The 27,282-nt window shown below is 60.8% G+C and overlaps 1 protein-coding gene across 6 annotated transcripts in view; it reads right to left on the reverse strand.

The window, feature by feature from the left end:
• Nucleotides 1–27,282, reverse strand: part of KIF21B (kinesin family member 21B) — a 47,725-nt gene that overhangs the window by 19,146 nt on the left and 1,297 nt on the right. For all 6 annotated transcript variants that reach the window (XM_070256061.1, XM_070256060.1, XM_070256059.1 and 3 more), the window contains exons 2-18: nucleotides 16,005–16,227; nucleotides 15,513–15,695; nucleotides 13,338–13,487; nucleotides 13,120–13,254; nucleotides 12,564–12,731; nucleotides 12,136–12,251; nucleotides 11,474–11,669; nucleotides 9,890–10,079; nucleotides 9,068–9,131; nucleotides 8,739–8,957; nucleotides 8,264–8,351; nucleotides 7,776–7,893; nucleotides 6,795–6,986; nucleotides 4,881–5,080; nucleotides 1,589–1,696; nucleotides 982–1,050; nucleotides 84–316 (exon numbers count right to left, since the gene is read on the reverse strand). In XM_070256061.1, the coding sequence (XP_070112162.1) occupies nucleotides 84–316; nucleotides 982–1,050; nucleotides 1,589–1,696; nucleotides 4,881–5,080; nucleotides 6,795–6,986; nucleotides 7,776–7,893; nucleotides 8,264–8,351; nucleotides 8,739–8,957; nucleotides 9,068–9,131; nucleotides 9,890–10,079; nucleotides 11,474–11,669; nucleotides 12,136–12,251; nucleotides 12,564–12,731; nucleotides 13,120–13,254; nucleotides 13,338–13,487; nucleotides 15,513–15,695; nucleotides 16,005–16,227 (2,652 nt within the window). The remainder of the gene's footprint in view (nucleotides 1–83; nucleotides 317–981; nucleotides 1,051–1,588; nucleotides 1,697–4,880; nucleotides 5,081–6,794; nucleotides 6,987–7,775; nucleotides 7,894–8,263; nucleotides 8,352–8,738; nucleotides 8,958–9,067; nucleotides 9,132–9,889; nucleotides 10,080–11,473; nucleotides 11,670–12,135; nucleotides 12,252–12,563; nucleotides 12,732–13,119; nucleotides 13,255–13,337; nucleotides 13,488–15,512; nucleotides 15,696–16,004; nucleotides 16,228–27,282) is intronic.

Raw genomic sequence — 27,282 nt, forward strand, 5'->3', positions numbered from 1 at the left:
CGGAGCTTGCCTCTCGCTGGTCCTGCCTCCACATTTCTACCCACCCTGGCCGCACAGACCGGGGTGCCGCCCGTCCACCCCACCTGGCAGGGCGGGTGCCATTGACAGTGGCCGCAGGATGGTCCCCCAAGAAGTGGTTGATCTTGCGGTTCCACTGGCGCACGATGCTGGAGACAGAGCGGGCCCCCGATTCGGCCTCAGACGAGGTGGTGCTGGCCGACACCTCCGCCCCCGAGTCCAGCATGGGTGGCTTCAGTCCTGCACGCCCTGCCACCCGCTCGGACATGGGCTTGGCCAGGCGCCTCAGTGCAGAAACCTGGGGGCCGAGAAAAGAGAGACCCAGTGAGCACGGTACCCCAAAGCCCATGAGAAGGCCCAGATTGGGGGGGTGCAGGCAGGAAGAAGACAGGGGCTGCTCTGTTCTGGTCTGGACTTGGGATAGAGAAAGGGCCAAGGGGTCTGCTTGATATGAAATGAACACAAGAGACCTCCACTTTTTTTTTTTTTGGTGAGGAAGATTGGCCCTGAGCTAACATCTGTTCCCAATCTTCCTCTTTTTGCTGAGGAAGACTGGTCTTGAGCTAACATCTGTACCCATCTTCCTCTGTTTTATATGCAGGATGCCACCAGTGCATGGCTTGGTGAGTAGTGTGTAAGTCTATGCCCAGGATCTGAATCTGTGAACCCCGGGCCACCAAAGAGGAGGGCGTGAACTGAGCCATGACACCACTGGGCCAGCCCCTGAGACTTGCACTTTTTTCTAAAATTAACACCTCAGGCATGTGGGACCGGAGCCTGCAGCTTGCTTATTGAGAACGGCCCTACCAACAGGCCTCACACAAGGTCTGCAAGATCACATTTGCTGAGTGGAAGAAGGGAGAGCCAGGCCACAGGCAGACCTATCCCCTCCCGGTCCCTCGGGCCGTGGCCGAACTCCGGAGAAGGCAGCAATGCACATGCAGGGGAAGGGGCCTCGCTCACCTCCTGGGTTTTCCTCCTCAGGACCAGCTCCTGCTGCCGCTTCTGCGACTCCAGAGCTCGGATCTGAAACTGTGAGAAGCAGGCTGGGGTCCACCCTCAGGCACCACGCCCGGTCGTCCTGGGCCAGGACCAGGAAGGTGTGCCCAGCCCTGCAGGCGAAGCCTGGTGTCAGGGTGATTCTTGTGCAGCCAAAACTTGTTAATGAAACGGGATCTAGAGTTTAGCTCCCTCTCCCGGAGGTCACCATGAGGCCCCTGTGTCCGCAAGGGCAAGTCCCCCGGCCTCTTCTCCCCACCGTGGGCTAGGGATGCTGGACTAGCTGGCTCGGCCCTGCTGTGGCTGCCCTGCAGGGCTGGAGGCTGCACATTCCCGGCTCTGGCTTGCGGATGACCTTGGACCAGTTCCTGCCCATCTCTGGGGCTCGAGTCCCTCCCCTGGACAATACAGAGGCTGGACCCGCAGCCTGCGTGCCCGCCCTCCGTGACGCTGCACTCTGTTCTCCCACTCAGGATGGTGGGACCCAAGGCCGCGAGGCAGGAGGGGCGGCCGGGAAGCCGGCGAGTCTGGGGAGCTGGGGGGCTGGGGGATCCTCGAAGCCGCCCCTCACCTCCTGTCGCCGCTGCTCCTTCTTGAGCTGGGCGATCTCACGGTTCCTCTTGGTCTCTACCAGCCGCCGCCGCTGCTGTTCCTCTCGCATCTGCTTCATCAGGGCCACCTGGGACGGGCAGAGGCCGCGGCGTGAGGCAGGGCTGGACACGAGGCGGCCCACACCCTCCACGGAGCAGCTGCCTCTCGGGACGCTGAGCAGGGTGACCGCCTGCCAGGCAGCACTGGCTCAGGGTTTGGGGGTCTAGAACGAGGGGTCCATCCTCACCCCACCGAAGGAGTTGAAGCTGTCACACCGCCTGGCAACCTTCCAGCCTGCCCAGCCATGCCAGGCCGACCTCTCTGCATGGTCCAGCCGGTCCCCACTACTCCCAATACCACAGCCCCTGGTGGCCCTCACCCAGAGCCACCGTCCCATTCCAGGAGTAGCCCGGGGTGCCGGAGGCAAGTCCTCGCATCTGGATGGGGGACTTTCCTCTCTCCTGCTGACAGTTGAGCTGCCCACAGGGCTGAGGGGACAGTCAGGGGCCGACCCCAGGGCCAGGCCCACAGTGACAACCACCAAGACCAGCGTCATTTTTGGAGACCACACTGTACGCCAGGCCCCATCCTCGTGACTCAGACGAGAGGCGTTATCTCTCCCATTATGTAAACAAGGAAACGAGCCTCAGAGAGACAAAATAACTTAAAGTCACAAAACCAGTGAGGAATGCCCAGACTTCCGGCCCCGGTCATTCTGCCTCTAAAATCCAGCCCTCACCACAGCCCCAGGGCCGGCACCACGGCCATTCAGAGCAGAGCTGGCCACCAAGGAGAGCCTGGAACCCGGAGTGCTTGGGGGCCTGGCCAAAGGCACAGAGCACCGTGAGTGTGGCCAGAGATGACCCAGCATGATGGACAGCCAGGCCCTCGGGGCCTTGAGGCATCTGCCTCCCCCCTGCCCCCAAGTCCTGGTGCCCGAAGCATGAGAAACTATGCACACAGGGTTTCAGACACGTTCCGAGGGACCAGGGCCTGAGAATCGGGTGTGGGTGGATCCTTCCTCTACAGTGAGGCCTTAGGCAGCACCAGGAACGTCCCCAGCCTGCCCTGCTCTGGGATAGCCGGAAGAAGAGACGGCAGCGGGGAGGCAGGCCCTGCTGGGGTGAGTGCACAGAGAGCAGGAGAGCTCGCTGCAGCGGTCGGGTCTCTGGGGTCCAGAATCAGCCTGTCCCAAAGAACCGGGACAGGCCAGCCCAAGCCCTAGCTGAAGGGGACCATCTGAGACCAGGCATGCCAGGGCTGCATGCAAACCCGAGGTCAGCTATCCTCTGGGGCCAGGGGGCGAGGCTAGCTGGGCTCCCCCGGACAAAGGCCGATCTGCCCACCTGTGCAGGTGTGGCCGAGCGCCACGGAGGCCACCACAGGGGTGAAGGCCTCAGGATGGGAGTGCACGCAACAGCGCTGAAAGCGACATGGTACCCGCGACCGGCGCTGCTCTGCAGATGTGACACAAAAGGCAGTGTCCCCTCTCCGGGGGAGACCCTGGTGACGGGGGGGCCACTCCGGTTCCAGTCTGTAATCACTAGGGCCCAGCAGCTGACCTGCGGGGGACGGTCCTTGGGCATCGGCTCTCACGGCACCTGTACCCTCTCTGTCCCTCCCCTGCCAGGCCCCCCTGGGATGGCCCAGGGTGCTCTTTCTGACCTCTGGCCTGGGCTCGCCAGAATGCCGTTAGAGGGTGTGCAGAGCTGGCACCTGGCTGAGGGGCCTGCAACCCTGAGCTTCAAACCCAGGGGCAGGCACGGGTCCTCCAGCCTTCAAACAGATCCCGGGCGTTACATTACTTTTCCAGAGCCGTGGGCGGATCCCCTGCCTCGCAAGGCTCACGGTCAGGCCACCCCGCCGAGAGGAGAGCTGGCCAGGACAGGCTGGGCTGCCTGGAGAGGCGTGAGCGGAAACCTCAAGGAGACAGTGAGGACGCAGACAAGACCCCACAACTGCTCCTGGAGCTGCCGCAGGACCGCAGCCCCATGGGTGTGCTGCTCCACCCGGGGAACCAAGACCCCCGGCCCTTCGGCCCACCCCACCAGAGGGCCCCTGCATTCAAGCCCCTCCAAATTCCTCTTAGAGCCCTCTGTCTCAACACCCCACAGGACGGAAGTGCTGGAGTTGGAGAAAATGGGGCTCCCAGGCCGGTCTGATTACAGCACCCTGGTCCAGCTGGTGCAGCCCCCAGACCTGTGGCCCAGGCTCCGCTGGAGACAGAGGCAGCCCAGGAGTAGGGCCGGGCCTGCCTGAGGGCTGACGGTCCCCTCCTCTCCTCTTAGAGTCTGCATCACCATCACGGCATTGCCTCCCTCCGCTGCACTCCGGTCAGCCAGCCGAGTCCATGTGAGGACGCAGGGACTGATGGCTCCCAGACCCACACCCCTGTCCTGCCAGCCCCGAGGACCAGGCGCTCTGCTCTGGTGCCCATTTCCGAGGCCAGCCCTCCACAGCTCGCTGGGGCTGCCAGGAGCACCCGGCTTTGCTAGGGCGTCCAGCCCCAAGGCCGGGCCCAGGCCTGGAGAGCCGGGGTTCACCAGGGGCTGAGGGCCAGGGCAGGAGAGCATCACAGGAAGGCCCGGGGGAGGAAGGACATAAAGGAAGCAGGGATGTGTGTGGGGGAAGAACACACCCAGACACGGGGCAGAAGATCTGGGCCCAGACCCCAGAGACGAGCGTACCCTGAGGAGGGCAAAAGAGGAAAAGAAGGCACCTGCTACATGGACCACACATCAGAGCGGGAGGCTGAGAACCAAGCTCGAACTCCAGCACCACATCTAGGTGCTGAGATTAACTTCTCTGAGCCCCACTGGCCCAGGCGCAAAATGAGGATAACAAGAGGACACGTCTCATGAGCTTCTGCTCAGGGATGGGACGTGATCACGCCTGGTAAGTGACTGACCTGGGGCCCGGCCACAGTAAACCTTCAGACAGTGGCAATCATTCTTCTTCTTCTTTAGGCAAAGGCTTCCCACATAGGAGGCCTCACCTAGACTCTGTGCAGCCTGGAGACAATGGTGGTGGAGATTCCCAGCACGGGGACAGTGCCGAGCGGGGTCCCCTGGAGACCCTTGCCTGCCCCCCCACTTGGGAAAGTGGTATCACCCTGGACGATGCACCCGGCTAAGCGGACAGCATCCAGGACCAGGACAGGTTGAGCTGGGCAATGCTGTGTGTCTAGAAGATGGTCCACGCTGACAGCAACGATTATTCCCAACACGGCGAGCGGATTCTCAGAAGGCAGCCCCCGGCACCCCCCTCACTACCTTGGCCTTCTTCATCTCGGCCACCTCGGCCTGCAGCTTCTTCAGCTCCCTCTCGTAGCGCGACTGGTTCTTGAGCAGCCGCGCGTGCTCCTTCTGCGCGGCCTGCAGCTTCTGCAGATCCCGGTTCATCTCCCGCAGCCTCTTCTCGTAGTCCGCCTTGATCTTGTTGGCCTTCTCCTCCGTGTAGCACTCCATGGTGCCTGAGGGCGCAGGAGGCGGCCGTCAGGGCCACGGCCCCGGGGGGCCCTGTCCGCTGTGGGCTCGGACGGGGCAGGCAGGGGCTGGGGCTCTGGTCTCGCCGCGTGGCCTTGGGAAAGTCACGCCCCTCTGGGCACCTGTCTCTTCATCTCAACAACAAGGGGATCAGACTGGGGGATGCCCAAGACCCCTCCCCGCCCCCACATTCTCTGGGACCTTGAGGCGGTGTTTCATCTTGGGCTCTCTGAGCCCCTGGTCGCCGGCTTCCCATGAGGGTCCTGAGGGCCACTCACGCTGGCTGAGTTCTGACCCATGACTGGAGCCAAGGGCTGGGGCTGGGGGAAGGGGAAGCGTTCGCGGGAGGAGACGGAGGCTGTGGGGTGGGCAGAAGGAATGAACTGCTCTCCACCCTAGCCCTTCCCACCTCAACGGCCAACAGACATCTCCACGTGGATGCCTAACAGACTCCTCACTGGACAGCTGCGAACTCCACTGCCCATCTCCCTCCCGCCACAGTCCTCCAGGTCGCAGGGAATAGCATCGCCATCCTCCTGGAAGCTCGGCCCGGGAGGCAGCCTCGGTTCCCCTCTCCCTGACAACCCACCCGATCAGCCAACCGGGTCTTTTGTCTCTACCTCCAAGACACATCCAGAATCAGACCCTCTTGTGCCACCTCCCGTCCCAGCCACCTTTCACCTGAATCTTCCTAACAGCTTCCTACTGGGTCTCAAGCGTCCGCTTCCATCCCCCACACAGCAGCCAGAGGGGCCTTCTGAAAACGCTTTTAAAATTTACATCACGTCCCTCTCTCAAGACTGCGCCCTTCCCCATTTCCCTCTGCCAATAAGCAGTGTCCTTAAAATGACTGACGTGACTGGGTCTTCTCTCACGGTGCTCCAGCCGTCTGGCTCCCTCTCACCCCACCCACAGGCCAGGCACACGCCAGCCTCAGGGCTGGGCATCTTCTGTTCCCTCTGCCTGGACTGCTCCTCCCTGTGCTCACACTGCTCGAACACTATGTCACCTCCTTCAAGTCTGCTCAGGTGCCACCTTCTCCGTGAAGCCTTCCATGACCATCTTTTTAAAACTCCAACCCACCCCTAGCACACGCCCTGCCTCCTCCCAGGCTGTATTTTTCCTGCAACACTTATCACCCTCTCCTGCTACAGATTCTGCTTATTTATCTGATTTGTGTCTGTCTCCCCACCAGAATGTATCCCCCCATGACGGCCGGGATCGGCTCAGTTCAGTATCTCTAGCACCTTGAATAACGTCTTCCATCTAAGATGTCATCAACAAACATCTGCTGAGTAAGTGAATGAATGAAGGAATGAATGAATGAATGGGCTGAGAGCAGTGGAAGGAGGACGGAAGGTGAGACATAGGGGTGTCAGTAGGTTCAAGGGAAAATACTCAAGGAGCCGAACATCGGAAAGAGGCTGAGGGGGGTCATGTTCAAGTCCCTGGGGGATATAAAGGATTCTAATACCGAAGATGACGGTAAAAAAAAATAATAACTAATGTAAAACATAGCATAGGAACGAGGGTGAGATATGAGAACTCTGATTGTGGGTCAAAGGGCCACAGTCCAGGGGTCACAGAAGCTCTGCCCAGAAGACCAGGTAAGGGCCAGCAGTCCAGCTGCAGGGGAGGGGCCCCGGGGCAGCGAGGGGCCGGGCGGGGGGAGACGGGGGCGGGGGGGGGGGGGCGGCTCACTGAGGTTCTGCAGCACGCGGTCGCGCTCCAGCTGCGTGTCCCGGATCTTGTTCTGCAGCAGAATCAGCTTCTCCTCGTACTGGTGCTTCAGTGTCTGCAGCCGCCGCTGGCTGTTCTCCAGCTCGTCGATCAGCTTCTGCTTGATCTCGATCTCGCACGTCAGGTCGGCCAGGTCGGCCTGGAAGTTCACCTCTGGGGTGGGGGGTGGGGGGGGCAGAGACAGGCTTCAGCCAGCGCCTGGGGCGAGGGGGGCTCCCCTGGGTCAGCTGTGACCAGAGCCCAGAGGCGAGAGGAAACGTAAGTGCTGTGAGATGTGGTGACATGTTCAAAGCGCAGCCCCAGAAGTACAAGGCTGGGCCAAGGAGCTGGTGGGGGTCGAGGCATGTCCCTTGCCCCTGCTGGGCCCCAGAGGCTAATGTCCACCTGTCACAGAGGACATGGGACCCAGCCTCGGTGGAGGAGGAAGGGAGGATAGAGAGACCTTACAGGGCTCTGGGTCAGAGAGGGCGCAGGGCGGAGCTGATGGAGCAGGTGTCCCATTTGAGGGGACCTCTGCTGAAGGCCCAGCATGATCCACCGTGCTGGAGGTATGGTCACTAGCCCTCTCTGGGCTGTTTCTGCAGCGATGGCATAGGGCGGGCTCCTGACACCTGTGCACAGGGCTGCAGCGAGGAGTGACAGAACCCGGCACGGACGGGGCCAAGCTCAGCACAGGCCCACACGCAAGGAGCGCTCAGATGGGTTTGCTGCCATTTTTGTTGTTATTGGTTTCACATCTGGGAGTTCCAGGCCCCGGACAGCCTCTCTGTTTGAGAACTCAAGCAGGGCCTGACCCCACCCCTGGGGCATCGGGCTCAGGGTCTCACATCCAGAAAGTCAGCCCTGAGCAGTTTCTCCGGGCCCAGCGCTGACCGGCAGCCCTGCCCCCGGGGGAACCAGCCACCTGGAGTCTAACCTCCCTCGCCCCCCGGCCCGGCGCACCCTTCTCCTCGGGGTCTGAGTCCGAGTCCACCAGGCTCTCCTCGCTGCCCGAGTCCTCATCTTCATCCTCACGCCCCTCCTCCTCCTCACAGCCGCTCTCGTCTCGCTCCTCCTCCTCCTGGGCACCGAGCACCATTAGGGGTGGGCGGGCGGCCCTTCTGCGCTCAGGCTGGGCCTGGCCCCAGCAGGGAGCCCAGAAACAGAGGCCTCGGGTGTGTCCGGAGGGTGGGGAATGGGGTGAGTTGCTACTGGGGCCCCTTGTGCCCACCTCCCCCCGGCAGAGTACCCCACCTCCCCAACAGCCTGGGCAGAGCCCCCATCAACCACCTGGGATAGAGATCACCATGGCAACCCGTCACAGACATCAGGAGGCCCAGGATGGCCTGGAGGCAGATGGAAGCCCCCACCCACCCTGCAGAGGGATGTCGAGGGGCCCCCACCCAGCAGGGACGTGGGAGAGCATGGGGAGGGGCGGGGCGGTCCCCCACCTCCTCGGCCTCAGCCTCGTTCTCATCGGTCTCCTCGCTGTTCTCCTGCTGGAGTTTCGCCCTCTTTTTGAAGGCCTCCTTCTCTGGGCTGTCCAGGAGTGAAGGGTGGGCCAGGTTAGGGGATAGAGCTGCCTTGAGCTTGTAGGCAGAGCTAGGGGGGCAGGGGATGTCTTGTCCAGAGGGCGCAAGGATGGGGCGGGCTCCTGCTCTGCAGGGAATCAGGTCTCTGCTCTGGCTCCCAACCCAGGATTAACCCTGGGGAGCCGTGACCCCCTCTCCTGGGGACAAGCACAGCACCAGGGAAAAGCTGGGTGGCTTCTGCCCAGGGGGCTGAGCAAATTTGCTCAGTGAGTTTCTAAGTGACGCTGGGGCGGCCCCTCCCGAACACAGGTGGCAGCAGTCCTCCAGGGGGCCACCCCGTGAGAGCCTGGGATGTGGGGGGGCTCTCGGGGGAGGCGCCTGGCACTCCGCTCACCTCTTCCTCCGCTGCCTGACCTCCTTCTTCTTGAGCCTCTCCAGGTCCTGCTTGGCCCTGCGGATCACCTCGGAGGCATCTTCCATGGAGCTGGCCGGGCTGCCCCCGAAGGCCGGCGCAGCGGGAGACCCACCCAGGGAGTAGGGGCTCCGAGCCGAGGCCCGAGAGAGGCTGCGACGCAGGGACTCGTTCATGGCCTCACTCTCCAGGAGCTTCGTCCTGCGTGGAGGAGCGAGGGGGTGAGGCCGGGTGAGGGGCAGCTCCTCACCCCGCCTGGCCCGGGCCTGGCCAAGGCCCCAGGATCCCCAAATACGCCGGGGCTCACTCACCGTAGCTCCTCAATCTCCCGGATGTAGTTCTGGATCAGGGTACCAATGGCCTCGTTGCCATCGCCTGCAGGGAGGGCGGGAAGGAAGCGGCCACAACAGTAAGGTAAGTAACAGTAAGGACCTCCTGCTCTGAGACCGGCGGTCTCGCATCTGTGCCTCCAACGGGGTCGCACGCATGGGCCTTTTCCAAAAAGCAATCTACGTCAGAGAAAGACCTGTATGTGTGCACGGACCAGCACCGGGAAATAGGGAGAAATTGGAAACAACCTAAAAGATCCTTCAACAGAGGGTTGTTATAATAAATTATCCATCACCATGACATACGGAATACCATACCTTTTAAAAGAATTAAGGAGGTTTATATGTTTTATTATGGAAAGATCTCTAAAGCAGAATGCTAAGAGATGTCATAGGACAATTCATATGACTTCATATACAGAAAAAGAAAAAAGCACAGACTCGCACACATATATATATATATGCGTGTGTAGGAATCTACATTCCTATTTGGAGCAAGGTACTGAGAAAGGAGGGGGAAAATGTGCCCCCAGCTATTTCTAAGAAAGAGAGGACGTGGGCTGGACAGTCAGTGACAGAGGATTTCAACCCTTCCCTCTCTACACGCCTGTTAATCGACGAGGATGGATTCTTGTGCTACTTGGGTCATAAAAAAAAAGTTTTATAATTAATTTGAAAAATGCATAAATGAATTGCTCTGTGCATTGACCGCTGGCCCAGCCCGCCCCGTGTGCTGGGGAGGGTGTGGGGAGACGGGTCCCAGCCCCGAGGTGCTCCGAGCCGGCCTGCCGCACCCCAACTCACCGGCCTTGGCCAGGAGCAGGTTGGCCTCCTGGCTCATGAGCTGGGTGACGCGGTTGTTGATGGCATCGATGGCCTCCTGCATGGCCTTCACCCGCAGGCGCAGCGCCCCGTTCTCCTTCTGCAGCATGGCATTCTCCCGGAACAGGTCACTGTAGCCCTCGGCACCGTCCTCCCCAATTACTCGCTTGCCCTGGGAGGAGGGGCGGGCAGGGAGCGGTCAGGAGCCGGAGCTCCTGGGGAGGGGAGCGGGGGACGATGCCCACCCCCACCGCTGCCCTAGCCTCTCCCTCAGGGTGGCAGCATGGCGGTCTCCCCTGCCCCAAAACACAGCTCCCCTCTCCCAGTGCTCAGAAACCTTATATGGCTCCCGGTGACAACAAAGAGGTCCAGAGTTTGTAAGAGCCATTCCAGGCCTCCCACAATCTCACCTCCACCTATCTTTCAATGGCTCACCTTTGCATCTCCATAAATGCTAACCCAAGCGTCAAAACCCTACGGGGCTCAGGCCATTGGTACAAATGAGTAAGTCAGTGGGTGTGAGATGACAGGGAGTGGTGGAGACTGGAGTGAATAGTCCCAGTCTCAGTCTAAAAGGGGCAGCCCCTGTGCCACTCTAGCCAACCTAGTGCTATACATTGATAGATCGTCAATTTTTTTTTTGGTGAGGAAGATTTGCCCTGAACTAACATCTGTTCCAAATTTTTCTCTTTTTGCTTGAGGAAGACTCTCACTGAGTTAACGTCCATACCTATCTTCCTCTATCTTGTATGTGGGATGCTGCCCCAGCATGGCTTGATAAGTAGTGTGTAGGTCCACGCCCAAGATCCGAACCCACGAAGCAGAGTGCGTGAACTTAACCACTATACCACTGGGCTGGCCCCTAGATCTTCAAATTTTTAAAGTAAAAACTGCAACTTCCTAATTTTCAAAAAGGTTGACAAACTGAGCTGCATTCTTTTAAGACAGGGCAAGTCAAACCAAAACCCACTTGTGTGCCAGGTTCAGGCCATGGGCCACCAGCCGGTGACTTCTGCCTGAGTCACAGAGGATTGGACACGTCCCCCAAAGCACCCCTTTTCCCATCTCTGCTCCTTTGTGCACGGCTGGTTCTCATCCTAGAACTCATGCGCCACTTCCTTTTGCTGCTATCTCATTCATTCTTCGAGATCCATGGAAAAGGCTCCTCCTCCAGGAAGCCCTCCCTGGCCACCTGAGTGACTAGGGCCAACTCTCTCCTCTGTCCTCCCCCCAGCACACCGGCCCACCCATGTGGTCCCCATCAACTATTCTTAGTCTCTACCACAGTCTAGCAGTCTCATCTGGACCAACACAGCATGTCAGCAGACATGAAAACACCCAGCAGAGTGTCTGTCTGTGCATCAGATCTATGTGACGAAAGCCACGTGCTCCTCTCTCTCTTAGCACTCTACAACCCCGCGGGCTCCGACCGCTCGATTCACCTGCACGAGAGCCCCCGATGCAGAGCATCACGGCTGGCACGCAGCGATGCCCAGCGAGTGGGAGAAGAGCGGGTTGGAGGTGATGGAGGCGGGGGGAGTGGTGAGGAACGGGGGCCGTGCTCACCGCCTTGTACTCCATCAGCTCCATCTGCAGGCGTGCGATCTCGGCCCGCAGCGCGCTGATCTGCTGGCTGGTCTTGTCCTGGTTCACCACCACCTTGTTCTTGATGTTGCGGGCCCGATTGGCGTATTTCAGTGTGTTGAGCGTCTCCATGAAGTCGCGGTCCGAGGGGCTCACGCAGGCGATCATGATGGTCTGGCTGGGGGTGCGGCAGGGTGAGCAAGGCATGGCCGGCCCTGGAAGCATCGCCTCAGAGCACAGCTCCGGCTCCCATCCCTTCCCCACTGGCCGACACCCCAAGGACCCGGGATTCACCAGGGTGGATCCCGACCCTCTGGCCTGGGTTTCCTTCCCATAGTGAAGGCGGCTGTAGGGTTGGGAGGCTGGGACGTGTCATCGCCAGAGCCTCAGCTAAGCATCCCCTTAGCTTTTCCCATCTATCATCCCACTGGGCTCCATCATTTCCTTTAGAACTACGTCTCCCTGTTATGCAGACAAGGAAACTGAGTCCGACCATATGGGCCAAAGGTCACCTCCAGCTTCCTGTCTCCCGAGCCTGCAGCCTGGGGTGGGGGGGCCTCCTGGTCCACCCCTCCAAACCCTCACATCAGGATTCTCCAGGAAGCCCCCACCCCCGCCCTCCCTCGATGCTGGCTGCCGGGTACCTGTTGCCCCCCAGTGAGTCCTGGAGGAGCCGGGTGAGCTTGGAGTCCCTGTAGGGCACATGCACCACCTTCTTGCTCTGGTCCCCCAAGGCACTGATCACGTTGCCCAAGGCCAGCTGCGGGAGACAGAGCCCAGCACTGGAGAGGCACTCCGGGAGGGGCAGGGGGACAAGGCAATCCCGAGCTGCTGGAGCCTGCCTCGCTGACCCCCTCGGGCTCCCGGCAGGGTTTACAGGCAGACATGGTAAGTTGGGGAAGTCAGGGGCAGCGGGGAGGACGAAGGGCCAACAGCCCAACAGTAGTGACACATGGTGTCCAGGCCGGCAGCGGGCAAGAGGCCCGAGGAGGACGGGGCAGCCGTGGGTTGTGGGCCTTGGAAGGGTCTGAGCCGTGCTGGCTGCTGGGGCTGGGGCCGGCCGTGCGCCTACCAGGCCGCAGTTGATGGAGATGCCTTCCTTGGCCCGCTCGCCGGTGGCCCCCGTCCGCTTCAGCCGCTCGGAGCCGGCCAGGTCCACGAAGTGAAACTTGGCCGTGAGTGTCTCATACTCCGGCGCAGGAGCTGTGCCCTCAGGGAGCCCGGCCACCGCCTCATTCACCTGCAGCGGAAGTTGGGCAACTTGACTTGCCAGCCCTCACCCTGCCTTGTAGTTCCTCTGCTCTCTGCCCCCCCCCACAGTAACGCCATCAGGGGGACACGGGGCGGAGGGTGGGGACAGGCTGCGGGCACCTTGCCCCCCGCACGCGCAGAGCATCTGACAGCTCATGCAGTACGCGCACATGCCTCATTCTCATTTAACCCTCCCAACGACAGACGCATGGTTACCCCACTGCACAGAGGAGTAACCAAGGCTCAAGAGAACAGGAAGAGGAGCGAGCGGGAGAGGCGGGTCACAAACTCAGGTCTGCTAGCTGCAGCCCCACGGCTCCTTCCTCGCCTTCCCTCCGAGATGCCTGAGGTGCTCCCGGGCCCCGCGCACTCCTCACCAGGTCGGGCTGGGTGCACACGCGCATCTGGCACAGGTGGATGGTGAAGATGGCGTGGGAGCGGGAGCTCTGCACGTTCATCTGGGTGCTGGCCGTAGTGCGCGACAGGGCCCCCTGCTTCAGGCACTGGATCAGCTGGGGAGGGAGGCGGCAGGGGTGAGGACCAGGGGAGGCGTGGGGCCAGCCCCTGCCCGCCCCGGAGTCCCTCGGACGTGTACCTCCTCCTGGGAGTTGATGAGGCGGGAGGTGACACCCGTGGTGTAGATGCCCCCGTTGGCATCCTCGTGGATCTTGATGTTGGACCGGCGGTGGCGGGCGTCGGGGTCACGGGTACTGTCGAACAGGTCAAGGATCTCCTCGTTGTAGAGCTGTGTGGAGGAAGGAAACAGCGGCTGGGTGCACACAGCACACGGTGTGGGGCCCCAAGTGGCTTTCTCATGTTTGTAAACCAGCTCTGTTCTGCAGATGTGGAAACTGAGGCTCCGGGAGGCCAACTTGCCAACCCTGCCCCCTCTGGGATCTGGATTCTGGGATCTTACTGCTGGGTGGGGTGGGGGAAGCTGGGCCAGGGCAGAATTGTCCCGAGGCTGCTGCTCCCCATGGAACTAGCATTCGGCAGTCCTGGTGGGGGGCTAAGGACCTCAAGGGAATAGGGGCTCCGGTCCTAGATGTTGATGAGGAAGATATGACCATGATTTGGGCAGCTCCAATTATGTTACTGGGTTGGGAAAGAGGCGCTGGGGACCAGCAGGGCTCTGTGGAGACCGTGGGAGCAGCACCCTGATCCTGGCAGTCCCTGGGGGTTGAGACAACAACAACCTGCCCCATGGAGGAGGCATGTGGGCATGGAGGACGTGCCACGGTGGCCCGGCCTCCCCGGGAGAGCCTGGTGAGGTGGCCTGGCCAGGAGGGTCCCCCCATTTCAGACGGTCTCAGCCTTGGAGATTCCTGCATTTGGAATCGCTGGCAGGGAAAGTGTCACCTGCCGGAGGACAGGAAGGTTCCCCAGGCAGGGAGCGTGGCTGGGGGCAGGAATAGGGACGGAGCAGGTGGGTCACCCGCCCAGGAATCCTGGAGGGGGAGTGGGAGGCTGCAGTCCTGGACATCTGAGGCTTTGATGGCCTTAATGGGACAGGAAGGAAGAAGAGGACAGAGAAAGGACAGGTGCAGACATGGGTGCCGCAGTGTCTGTCTGTCTGCTGGGACAGACATGTGGCATCCTTTAACCCTGGCATGCGTTTTCTAGGAACTGGCCTGTGCTTCAGGGATCTCCATGGCAACAGGATGGAGAAGGGAAGAAAAGAAGGAGATGAGAAAGCTTATAGAGATGCGCAGCAGTGGGACACACACACAGAGGCGGTCACTTTATCAGAAGCAAAAGTCCAGAAGGACAAAGAAAAACTCTGAAGTCTGAAATACAGGGTCCCTTAAGGGGAAGTCAGCCACCTTGTGTGCCCAGGAGGGAATAACTGTGGGGCGGTGGGCAGGGCGGGGCCTGGAAGCCCGAAGGGGGCTGGGGCCACATCCCCTCCTCAGAGGATCAGCTGGTACGCTCAGAGCACAGGCATGTGGGTGAGAGTCCGGGGTGGCCCCATGCCCAGCACACGCCCCAGGGCCCGGGGGTCTGCGGGTTGGGGATTCAGATGCTGAGAACTGGAGCCGGCTGGTTCAAGGGTCCTAGGGGAGGAGCCCGGCCAAGTCAGGTGCTCAGGAGAAGTAGCCAGGCCCACCAACTTCCCGGAGACCCTTCTGAGAGGCCCCTTTAAAGGCCACAGGTCCCCTCCACCACGCCCAGAGCCCCTAGCTGCCACCATCCCCAGCCTTGGCACACTGACATGCTCCCAGAGAGAAGCAGGGCCAGAAGCAAAGAAAGGCCCCTTCTGGAAGACCTTCCTGCCCTGGGGTCAGAGAAGACTCAGAGGGTCAGGCAGGACCTCAGCCAGAAGGGGACAGGGCAGGCTACCCTGAGGCCAGGGAGGGACCCAGCGGAGGCCAGAAGGACAGGCGAGAACCAGAGTTCCCACTCTGTGCCAGGCATGTGCTTCTGTGTCGTCCTCACCATCCCCCTAAGGAAATAGATGTTATCATGCCGATCTGCAGAATGCTGAAATGACTCATCCAAGGTCACACGGCTCACAAGTGTCAGAGCTGAGAATCTGTCAGGGTTTGAAGAGATCCTGTAGGTTCTCATTGACTCATCAAGCCCCATCTGAGGCAGGAAGCCAAGTGGTCTTCCAGCTCTTGCTTGGATGCTTCCAGCAGTGGGGAACTCATCACCTATGGAGGCCTCCATGGCTCCCTAGGCTCATTCACTGCCCTGGAGGAGAGCCCAGCTTCCACGGTCCTGCTGTCCCCTAAGTCCCCCTCCTGCCCACCCTCCCAGGCCACCGTACCTCCAGGAACTGAGCGCTGACTTTGAACTCAGGCCCAGTCACGCCCTGCTCCTGTGCCCGCCGCTTGCGCTCAGCAATGCCCCCAAAGAGGTGGGCGATGGCCCTCGGAATGATGCCCTGCTCCTCCTCCGACGTGGCCATGTCGAAGCCGGTGCCCATGGTGTATGTCTTCCCGGCCCCCGTCTGCGTCGGCAAAGATGGAAGGAGGGCGTAATTCAGCACCCTCTGGGGGCACCAGCGAGACCTGGACCCTGGCCGAATTCCCTCCCATTTACCTCCCAGGCTGGGTCCCCCGCCCCCTCCTGGTCCCAAAGTCACACCCTGTGGAAGTCTCTGACTGATGGCCCCCCCTCTGACAACCAGCAGCCCTGCAGCATCCTCAGCCAACAGATGACCTGTAGCCGCATCTCAAATGCTCTGAAGTTGGGGCTGTCTCCCCTCCGAGGGAGGAGCCCAGGGTCGGAGGTGCCGCAGGGGGTGGCAGCCGCTCACCTGCCCGTAGGCCAGCACCGTGGCATTGTAGCCGTCAAAGCAGCCCTCGATGAGCTTGTCCACACAGGTCGAGTAGATCCGCTCCTGCCAGGTGTCCAGGTCGAAGACAAAGTCATAGGTGAAGGCCTTGTCCTTCCCCAGGAGGACCTGGGGCTCCCCCGGGGTGACCGAGGTGCAGATGTGACAGCCCTCAATCTTCTCCTTTGACAGCTGAGGCCGGATCCTGCCCGAGACGGGGAGAGCCCTGGGTCAGCCCCGGCTGCCACGGCCTCTCCCTCACTCCACCAGCCAAGCCGCCGCCTCCCCTGGCCCCTCCAGCCCCCGCGAGCTGGAGGAGAAGGAGCTGAGGAGGCCCCCAGAGGACAAGGGCAGCTGTCGTAATAACACAGTGACAGTAATAGCGATACCAACACCCCGAAGGCAGCAGTTGCTACATTTATTGAGCAAGAATTTTACATAAATGAATTCAGGTATTTTTCACCGGAAACCTGTGCGGTGCGCACTATTTGCCTGATTTTACACAGGAGGAAATGGAGGCTCAGAGAGTTTCAATGACTTGCTCAAAGTTGCATATGGAATGGGAGAGAGCCAAACCGGGTCTGTCTGACATCGCAGCACACGCTCCAGATTCAACGGCGAGCCCCAGAAACCAGCCTCCCGTGGGGCAGGGAGAGGAGACAGCTTGTCCCTTCTGGGGAGACAGAGCTCAGGGCCAGGGTGGTGAAGGTAGGGATGGGCCTGGCTGCTCCCCCCAGGGCTAAGTGTCTCCACCAAGGCCTGTGGGGCTGCAAGGGCGCTCCAGCCCAGGACCCCTCCCAGATGCCAGAGCCTGGCGGAACATTCTCAGCCACAAGCTCTGGTTCCTCCCCAGAAGCCGAGGGGGCTGGACCAGGTCAAGTCAGACGTTTGCTGAGAAGGGCAGGGACCCCCGGAAGGGACACAGGCCAGCTGCAGAAGGGGCCCACATCCCAGATCCTGGTGGGCTCCCTTTTACAGAGGGAGAAAAGTGGCATCGGGGCGAAGGCCAGCCACAGACAGGACAGTCTCCATGTGGCCACTGACACGGCTGCCTCCATGTGGTCACGGACAGGGCTGCCTCCATCAACCACCCCTCCTCCCTCTTCCAAGCGGCATTGCCATGCCCAGGTCCCCATGGCAACCAAGTGTGAGTCAGCGGGCATCTGCATCATCGGGATTGGCAGAAAACCCCCCTCCCCAATGCCTAAACGGGGTGGGCGAGGCGCTGACCCGCTCACGGGCTCCCACAGCCAGCCCCTCACCAGGCACTCACAATGAGCTGCTTGTCAGGCTCCCTCTCCCTCGGCCAACATTTACCAAGAGAAGAAAAGATGAGAGGGGCGCCCAGCCACAGAGTCAGGGCCTCCCCGTCGCCGTCCGGTCCCCGTCCCAGCTGCCTGGCCCCCAAGGCCCACTCAGAGCTCAGGCCAGGAGAGCAGCTCACCCAGGCCTGTTCCCTGCACTTGGCGGTGAGGGTTAGAGGGGCTGGGGAGGGGGTAAGTCCCTGGGGCTGAGGGGTCAGCTACACCAGGCCCAGTTCATGCCCACAGATGGTGGCCTGGGTTTTCTTCAGAAGCGTCTCCCTTAGGTGGGAAGGGGGCCTCACAGGTCAGGGGCTCTCCCCTCTTGGAGGCTGACAGCAGCAGAAGCCTGACGAGGTCCCCACCCTCATCCACCCCATCCACCTGTTCCGGGCCAGCTCCTCAGTCTCCCCCCGGAGCTGGTTTCTGATGGGGAAGGGAGCAGCTGATTCCTGCTCATCCTCGCTGGCTCTGCAGACCAGAAACTCAAGCCCCCAGCAAGACGTCAGGGCCGGCAACGCTCCTGCATTGGCCACTAGCCTTGGCGGCTGACACAGACTCGCCCTGCTGTATGCCAGGCAGTGTCCACGCACTGGCGTGGACTAGCTCTTGATCCCCACAATGACACCTGTGGTTTGCAGGTTGCAGGATGAGGATGTGAGACAGCATCCAGCCAGTTCCAGACACAAGGGACAGAGCCGGGCTTGAACCCCGGCAGCGTGTGCGCTGTCTCCTCAGAGCTCCTGCACTACTGCGTCGCTAAGGGGCGGGATGGCTCATACACGCAGGAGAGGGCAGGTAGCAGTCCGGGCGGAGGGCGTGGCACCGTGCACCAGGCACCAGGCAGGAATCCAGAGCTTGGGGCCTTGGATGCGGCTCTGCCCTGGGCTTGCGGGATCCAGGACCCAACCCCGCTGCCCAGGGTGTCCAGGCGCTCCCGGGTGGGCAGCCTCTGAGGACCCTCCAGCTTGGCTGGCAGCACCAGCTCCTGAAGACGCCCTGCCTCCCTCCCACGTGGGCTGCTTGCCACGGGATTTCTGGATCCAGTTCAAATACCATTTAATTACCCCAGGCAGATGGCAATGCTAGTGATTGCAGGAAATCAAATCAGGGTCCCTGGAGACAGTGGGTGCGGGGCGGGGGAGCGGCGCCCTGCCTGTCGGAGCCCGCCAGCGAGAGAGTGCTCTCCTTCCTCTCCTTCGACAACCAGTCCCAGACCACGGGGACCCGGCTGCCAGGAACAAGAGAGCAGTCTGGGGAGAGGACGTGGAGGAGGGGACTCCAGAGTTTTAGGGTCCAGGAGTCATGGGGTCCACCAGGCATTCACCCTGGGACCCTCCGCGGGCCCAGCACAATCTGCTGTGGGGTCTTCTGTGGGCAGAGAGCCAGCCAGCCCCACACACCACGGTGCTTTGCAGGGTGCAGATGGGTGAGCGAGGTTGCTCAGAGGAAAGGGTACCAGCCGGGAAACGGAGGACAGGGGCCCGGGATGAGTCACTGATTCCCAAAGCAACAGACCTCAGAGGAGGAGAGAGCGAGCGTCGGTCCCAGGAATGGGGCTTGAACGAGTCATGGGGATGGAAGCCAAAGAGAATTAAGATTTCAGGGTGCCTTCCATGCGCTAGCGCTGGGCCAGGCACCCACCATGAAGAGCTGGAGTGTCACTGTCCCTTTTCTGGAGAGGAAAGCCGAGGCTCGAAGTGGTTAACCCGCACACACGGTAAACAGGGAGGTTGGCACCAGCTCCCGCTCTGGCTGACTACGGCCGGCAGGCTCTTCCTCTTCCAGCTGCCTCCCACCCAGGAAACGCTTAACCCCCAAATCGATAAATACACTTCCTCCCACAGCATCACCCTTGGAGCCGGGGGCAGGGGACACTCCAGAGGAGTCCTGCCATGTGTTCACGTGTGCGCCAGGCTGCGCACCGAGCTGGCCCTGCCTCCCAGGGCTCACGGCCAGTGGGGCGGACACCCGCTGGACACCATGTCTCAGTGGTCCTAGGGCTCATTCCTTGCCACACCCTCCCCAGTGGAGAATTCAGACCCACGTCCACAGGCGGGAGATAAGAGGGTGAGGAGATAAAGACCAGGGTCTTTGACAAGCCTCTGCCCCAACGCTCTTGTGGCTCATGGAGCCACTGCTTCCTCCAGTGTCATCTAGATGGTCTCATCCCAATTTTAACTTTCTAAGAACTCCATCACCACCACCCCCCTCTAGCAGCAGTCTCCTTGCCTGGCCCCACCCCAGATGAGGCCACTTCCATGTGCCACCCTCGGCCCCACCGCCCCCCCATAAGTGAAGGAGGAAGCTCCCGTTACAATAGGGTGACAAGGATGGAGCCACGGCCCCCCGTTCCTCCGGGAGTCATGGGAGGGGGCGTCTTCCAAGTAGACCCTAGGAGCCGTGGACCAGAGCCAGGACTAGGGTGAGGTGTGTGAGGCATTCACCTCGAGTGCAAAGTCTAAAGGGGGCATGAAAAAACTCAGTAATCAAGATAAATAACCATCTAGTGCGATATTCGAAAAACTCAAGTTGCAAAGTACGGCCCGCGGGCCAGCTGCCTGTTTTTGTCAATAACGCTTAGTGGTGCAAACATTCAGCGTCACTTCTGTGCAGGGACCTCCTGAATCTCACCCGTGGGCATCTCAGCCCGAGCCCCACGGCTCCTCCCCTCCCTCCACTCCTTCTCAAGGTCCCGCAGGAGGGACGGGGGTGGGGAGGACAGCCTCGGTCAGAGAGGCCCCCGGAATCTCCCAGAACAGAGGAACAGAGCCGGTCTATCCTCCACTTGGCAACCGGAGGACGGAGCGGCGGTGGGAGCGGGGCGCGAGGGTGCAGAGAAAGGGCTCAGAGCTTTTCAGAGCAGGATCTGGCACAGCGCGGGCCCAGCTTCCTCTGTTCCCAATTGAGCGGGTGCCGGTGTGATGTGGTTAGTTCTTTGAATATGCGTGTCCCACTGCAGAGAAGGGCGCACATGGCAGGGGACGAGACAAAGGCCGTGAACCCGAGAGCCTGGGGGTGCGGGAAGAGCTGAGCTCAGCGGTTCCTTGGCTCTTTGGGGAGCCAGGAAGACAGGGCGGGCGGAAGGGGAGGGCAGGGGAGATGAGGAGGAGGCAGGCCCGGGGGATGCTGAGACACTGCCAAGGAGAAAAAATTGCCTCTGCAAAGGGTAACATGCCCAGAGCCCCACACCCTACCCCTCGCTTAGGAAGGGAGGATGGGGCTGGCTCAGCCTCACCCCTACCCCATCCTCAGTGACATCACACAAACACAGCCAATCACCCCACGGGCTCCACCCACTGAGCTCAGGCTCCTGGGGGGCGGGGAGGGCCCTGCCTCAGCTTCTCAGTTAGTCCCACCCAATCAGCTGGCAAGGGCCCCTCCTTTGGTTCCTAATAAACCTGCCCCCCAAATCTTTACCCTGAGTTCCTAAGGGTACAGCCCAGGTTCTTTTCATTCAAAGAGTCTTACTTCTCACCGGGAGGTAACAGGCCGTGATATTCAAACTAACCAAGAACTGTGATTCCTGGCTCCCGTCTTTGCTGGAACCTGGAACCCCACGACCCCTCTCCTTCCTCAACTTCCCCAATCAGTAACAACCCCACACGCGTGGAGGGAGGCAGCCTCTGAGCCCAGGAAGCTGGGCACGTGTCAGTCACAACATAGATCATTCAGCGCTCAGGTGGGTGGTTCCTGAGCCTCACTCACAAAGGAGGGCTCAGAGAGAAATTTACTAGCTCGGCTCAAGGTCGCATAGCTAAGTCGTCACAAGGTCTCCTAGGAAGGCTACCTTTACTGCCACCAGCCCTGAAGATTCAACCCAGAAGGAGAGCTGGCAGGACCAGCATGCACGCAGCTGGCCCCCTACAAGTAATTTTGCACTGGGGACTTCCAGGCTGGGAGACGCCCTCTCTCTAGGCCTGACCTCACCGGCTTTGAGAAGAACCCGACACCTGGAGGAGACAGCTACCTTCAGACGGTCAAAATAACCACCATAACTAGTCCCCTTGGAAAAAGCCCCAGGTGGGCTAAAAGCAGCTCTTCTCTTCCCCTCCGGGAACCAGAATGCCTTTGTGAAATCCTGAAAAGGAGCCCCAGAGGCTAGTGGGACGGCCCAGGGTGGGGGGAACAGAGGAGTGAGGAAGCCCATGGCCCTGTCTCACTGGTACCCAAGCCTGAAGGATGAAGCCAAGACAGAGTCCACCATCTCCCCTCCTGGTACCCAGCCCACAGTCGGCACTGCGCCTGGCTCCAACCACGGGGCTGCAGGGGTGGGCTAGAGCCAAGCTGTGCAGCCTCCATTGTGGAAGTGTGTGTGCGTGTGTGTGTGCGTGCATGTGGCCAGGGGCCCCAGGACCTTTGGGTCTGCCTGGCACAATGACTCACTTAGCCATGACTGGACCTGCCGGGGACCAGCTCTTCCTCATCAGCGACAGAGCCCGATCAAACGGGAGCTCAGCTACAGCAGGAAGGATTTAGGTTAAGACAGCAAAAAGAACATCCTGCCTGCAAAGACTGTCAAGCGCTGGAAGGAGAGCGGGGCATCTGGGGAAACATCTTCCTCAGAAATCTTACAGGCTCCGATGTCCCTCTTGTCTCTTCTCCGAGTTCTCCACACTCAGGCCTCATGTGATAAGGACAATACCTAATATTTTTTGAGAATCTGAGTGTCCGGCTCTATTATATATGTGAACACCTGTAACGTGTTAGGACAACCTGTGAGATGTATTTCCCCCATTTTCCTGAGCCTCAGAAAGGGGACATTTAACAAGCCCAGGGTCCCACGATTCGTAACGGTGGAGATGAAATTCAGACCCAACCCGCCTGTGCCCCGTCCCGCTGTGTCCGCCAAGCAACCGCACAGCAGGGTGAGAGAGGGCTGGCATTGGAGGAGAACGAGCCAGCCCTCCGAGGATCTCCAGACTCATCCCACCAACGGCCGCCAGCAGTGCCACGAGCAGTCTGCTGGGAGAGCATCCTTCCCATCTTATAGTTAAGAAAGCTGAGGCCCGGAGCGTGGAGGAGTGCAGGGCCCAGAATCCGGGAGGCTGCCTTGCTGCCGGGCAGAAGGCAGCTCTCCTCTGCGCAGCAAGAGGACATCCACGCCCCCGCTTCAATGAGCATCCTCTCCTCCTCCTCCCGTGGCAGCCTGCCAGCCCTGGGCAAGGCGGCGGCAAGCAGAAGGCCGGCCCTCCCAGGAGAGTCTGGCTCCCAGACACCCGGGGGCTTTTAGCTGACTTAGCCCAGAGAGGGCATCTTCCCACGCAGGCCAGTCCTCGCTGAAATGGGGTGGGGAGACCCCATTTGGGGTGCTGGCCCTTTTAGCTGCAGGGAAGAGCCCCCAGGGACAAGAGCCAGAGGGTCTTGCTGCCCTCCCACGGGACCTTCTCCCGGCCTCTCAGACCCTCCTGCAGCCCAGCCCTCAGGGAAAAGACCTGGCCTGGCTCTGAACCCCCAAACAAGAAGGCTTTGTGCCACGGCGTCAAAGGGCATGGGTTTATGGGCCCCGGCAGGCCTGGTGAAAGAGTCTGTCAACCCCCGTGTCTGACTCCTGCCCCCAACACATCCCCAAGAGCACAGGGAGGGGGCACAGACACCCCGAGAAAACCGACAGGAAGCCTTGAGGTGCCCGCTCAGGGGGTCTCGGGAATCTGACCCCACTCCCTCCTCAGGGGATGGCCTTGACCTTTCTCTTTGAGTTCATCCCAGAGCCCTGGCCACTGACTCCTGAGCAATGCCTGGGGACAGGAGGTCCTGCAGGGGAGGACCCCCCAGGCATCAGGATCCCAGCTGCACCCCGGGACCCCGCCACCAAGGGCTGAAACCAGGCACAGGGAGGAAGCGGGCAAGCGGGGTGGGATGAGATGTCAGAAGTCAGCGAGTGGGGAGGCAAAGAGGAGCTGAGAAGGGGGCCCGGCCCTGTTGGGGACCAGGGCCCAGGCCCCAGGCCCGGCTGTGGGCGGCAGGCAGGAGCTCCCTCAGCCTCGTCTGACTGTGTGGCTGGGGCCTGGGAAGAGAGCCGAGCCCGGCTCGGACCCGCCGCTCATCTGTGCTTCAGCATCACTCTCACTGTCCCACCCCTATCGCGGGGCATCTGGCAGGGGTTTCCCATGACCTCCCTGGAGACGCTGCGGAGCCAGGCTGAGCTGGGAGCGCCCAGGGCTGTGACGGCATCTGCATCTGGTGGGGGATGGCTCAGGGGGCCTGGGCCCTGGGGACCTCCCCTGCCGAGGAATGCAGAGCAACAGGCACTGGGCCTGGGGGCGGCTGGTTGTGCAGGGCAAGGAGCCTCCCCCTACACTCTCCCTGGTCCCCAGGCTCTCCTCAGGGCACTTAACTGCAGCCCTGGGCAGGACCAGCCACCCCCCGCCCCGATGGATGGTCGACTTCCACCTGAGCACCGCAGACAGATAGGGCCTCAGGCTGGAAACCAAATTCCAGGGACGGCTGCAAGGGTCCAGGGACAGCAGAGATGGGTACGAGGAAGCAGCCTGGATTCAGGAGCTAGGACCATGGGGAGGACAGCCAGCCCCCTTGCAAAGCAACCCCTCAAAGGACAGGCCGGACGTTCCTCACCATGCCACACGTGTGCCCTGCTCTGTGCCTTCCTGAGTGCTTTCCCACAGGAAAGGTCATGGCAACTGTGTGCCCTGAAGCATCTGAGAAACTGAGGCACAGAGACTCCCAGCCAAGGGCTAATTAGCAGCTGAACTGGGAGGCAGATTAGAGCAGCATGGGGAGCTGGTGCTTGGAAGTGGGACTGCTCTGGGTTCAAATTCAGCTCCTCCATTTACCAGCTGTGTACACAGAGGAACAGCATCCTCACCTCCCGGGGCTCCAGCGGGGCAGAAGGGACGACGCGGTCACAGTGCCCCGCACAGAGTAAGTTCAATCAACAGTCACGCTCAGCCCCCTCCTAGTCCAGTCTCGTTTCCATCACCACATGCTTTCTGCCATCAATCAGTCAGTCAATGGGCAGAAGGTGACCTCTTCATTTTACCAAACAGCCACCACAGCTTAAACCAGAGACACCTCACAGGTGCACTTTAAGTTAGGGCTTATTTTTAAAACATTTCATTCATTCTCCACTCCTAGGAGCCAGTCCTTTAGAACAGTATGTCTCCTGTTTCATCCAAACCACAGCTCTTCAGAATGAACGCACCCGCTGTCCCCATCCGCAGTGGGTAACACGGAGGCCCAGAGGGACAAACAGGAAAGGGGCCCAGGCCCCAGCCCTGCCCTGTGCCCCTAGAGCTAAGAGTCAGGGTGCCGGGCACATGTCACCCTGCGGCTTCCCCAGCCCTGCCCCACCCCACCTCCACCCGGAGGTTTTGAAATCCTCAGAGATCCAATCAAGGCAGGCTGGCTGGGGTGGAGGGGCCGGTTTCCGGGGCCTGTGGTTACTACGCTCCACTTTCGTGTGATGACATAAGCCCTGTTTCTGAGCAGGAGGCCACCACCACGAGTGTCAGGTCTGCACACAGCCGACAGTGTGGCTCGGTTTCCCAGATCTGTAAACCGGACAGCACGGGGCACAGCTGGCACTGACGGGCCTTGGGCTCCATGGCCGAGGGTGGGACTCTGAAGGCAGCCATAAGCCCCTCTACACACACACAGCCTTTTCTGTCTTCTTTAGTCTCTGTTGCAAGCCACCAATTCTCTGGATTTAAAATTCAGACAGACATTGGCCAAGATTTCAGAGTAGCCAGGAACTAGGACACTCACTGCTGCGAGGACCAAACAGGCGAGGGCAGGGTGCCGTCTAACTTTGTCCCGGGCGCCCTGGCCGGTGTCCCCAAACCCCTTCAGCCCTGCTTGACCCCAAGTGTCCGGGATGGATGTGGGACTGGCCCAGGCCCCTCCCCTCCCCATCGGACTAAAGGAAGGAAGCTTAAAGAAGCCAGGCAGAGATAAGGGGCAGGCGGTTGGGCCACACTGAGGGCTCCCCGCATGGTGGAGGCTAAGAGCCAGGGGCTTGAAAGGGTCTTAAATAAAGGCACCATGTGACTTGGCTTCCTTCCCCAATTTCAACTTTGCAACTCGCACGTCTTCACAGCCACCCTGTCTCCTTCTCCCAGGGCCAGGCCTGTGCTTCTGCAGCTGGGGCAGGCCTCAGCTTAGCCCCACCTCTGCCCCCAGGTAGAGGCTGAGCGGAGAGTCCTTATCGGACACGACACAGGGATTAACGGATAAAGGGATCACAGGGCAGGCCGGAGGGGCCGGTCACTGGAGGAGCTCACAGTGCAAAGGGCTTAGGGGTTCACGGACCAAACTCCACAGAGGCCTAGCCGTGGGGCCTTTGGGGTTCTGCTCACACCTAGACCTCGTCCCTCACCCCACGGCCCCCCAGGTCCTGAGCAGTTCCCCCTCTGGCTCTCCCCCAGCTCTGCCTTCCCCCCAGCATCTGCAGCCGGCCAGCTTTGATCCTCAACCCAAGGAGATTACCGGGCCGAGAGCCCTGGGCCTGGCACTTCTCCCCTAGTCTAACAGTGCTCCGACCTCCCTCCTTGTACGCACGTGCGCGCGCACACACACACACACACACACACACAGGGCAGACCAAGTCTCTTCCTCCTAGCTTTCCTCCCCTAGAGCCGGACCCAGGGCTTGCCACAAGTTATTGTCACAGGGACTCAGAAAACACTTCAGCTAGACACAAGAAAGGACTTCCAGGAAGTGAGAAAGACAGCTGAACCTGGCGCTGGGCCAGGCCCTCGGCAATCCCAAATCTCGGTTCTTCCCATCAGTGCTCCACTCCACTCCACGCTGACCCGCCACGCAGTTCTCCAGTGGGGCAAATGATTTCCAGGGTGGGGAAGGGGGTGGAGGGGGTCCCAAAAGCACAAAGAACCCTCCCCAACAGCCCCTCGGTGGCACTGTCCGCTCCTTCCGTCCCAGCCCCGGCACAGGTCTATCCTCAGCTCTCTAATTAGAAACTGGGTTCTGTCCAGGCATTGTCTGCCTACCACGGCCGGCTGCCCATTGAGGTCTGGCGTGTGCTGGGCTGGGGCTCCGCTGGGCTGGGAGGGGACGAGTGGGTGGGGCTCCCTCACCTTCCAGGAGCCCCTGAAAAGCTGGTTTTTCTGATACTCAAATCTCCTCACCTCTCCATCCAGATCAGCAACTGGAGACAAGTGGGGGGGATGCTCCTGATGTTACCAGGGCAATGTGAGCGGGAAGCAGAGATGATGCCCATCACCCTGAAGAACGGGGGCAGGGGGGCAGAGGGCAGACACAGTCCCCTCTTTGTGGGAAGGTCCCCAGAACGTTCTGGTAGTGGTGGTGTGATGGGGATGCTAGCTTTTCCTTTTCCTCACTCCTCTGCAGAGTGCCACTCCCATGGGCTGCTCCCACTCGTCTCCGTGTCCCAGTCCAGCCTGGGGACCCTGGGGGGGCGGGGGGGTTGGCAGATTTTGCTTGGCTCTCTCCTGCAAGATGGAGTCTACAGGAAAGCCCCCATGGGAGGGGCACCCTAAGCCCCTTGCTTCCCGGCCTGCTGCACAGCGGGTGGCGGCCGGGCTTCAGTTCCCTTTATGGTTCACCAGGACTCTCCCCGGCCCTGCAGATGTCATATTTACATTTCTCACTGCCACCCTCCAGCCCTCACCTCCCTCCCTTGACCTCCACAGCATCCTCTGCACTGTCAGCCCCAGCGGCAGCCTGGCCCCGCCCCGGCCAGCCCACCAGGCACCTGCCAGGCTTCTTTGTCTCTCAGGCTGTGCAGCCAGCAAGGCTGTGCTGGATGCTCAATGCAGCTCAGGGTGCATGGCTGAGAGGCCCCTCAGTCTCCCTCCTTGACACCCGACCTGTGACTGGCAGCCCACTCCTCTCCAGGCTGCAGAGGGCTGGCCAGGTGGCTGGGGGTGGGGGTGGGGGTATCTTCCCTGGGGAAGGGGAAAGCTGTTCCACAGTCATCTGTCTAGAGTGACTTCCCTGGACTCCTGGAATCTGGGTCCCGT

This window comes from Equus caballus, chromosome 30 (genome assembly GCF_041296265.1).
Source record: "Equus caballus isolate H_3958 breed thoroughbred chromosome 30, TB-T2T, whole genome shotgun sequence".
NCBI lineage: Eukaryota > Metazoa > Chordata > Mammalia > Perissodactyla > Equidae > Equus > Equus caballus.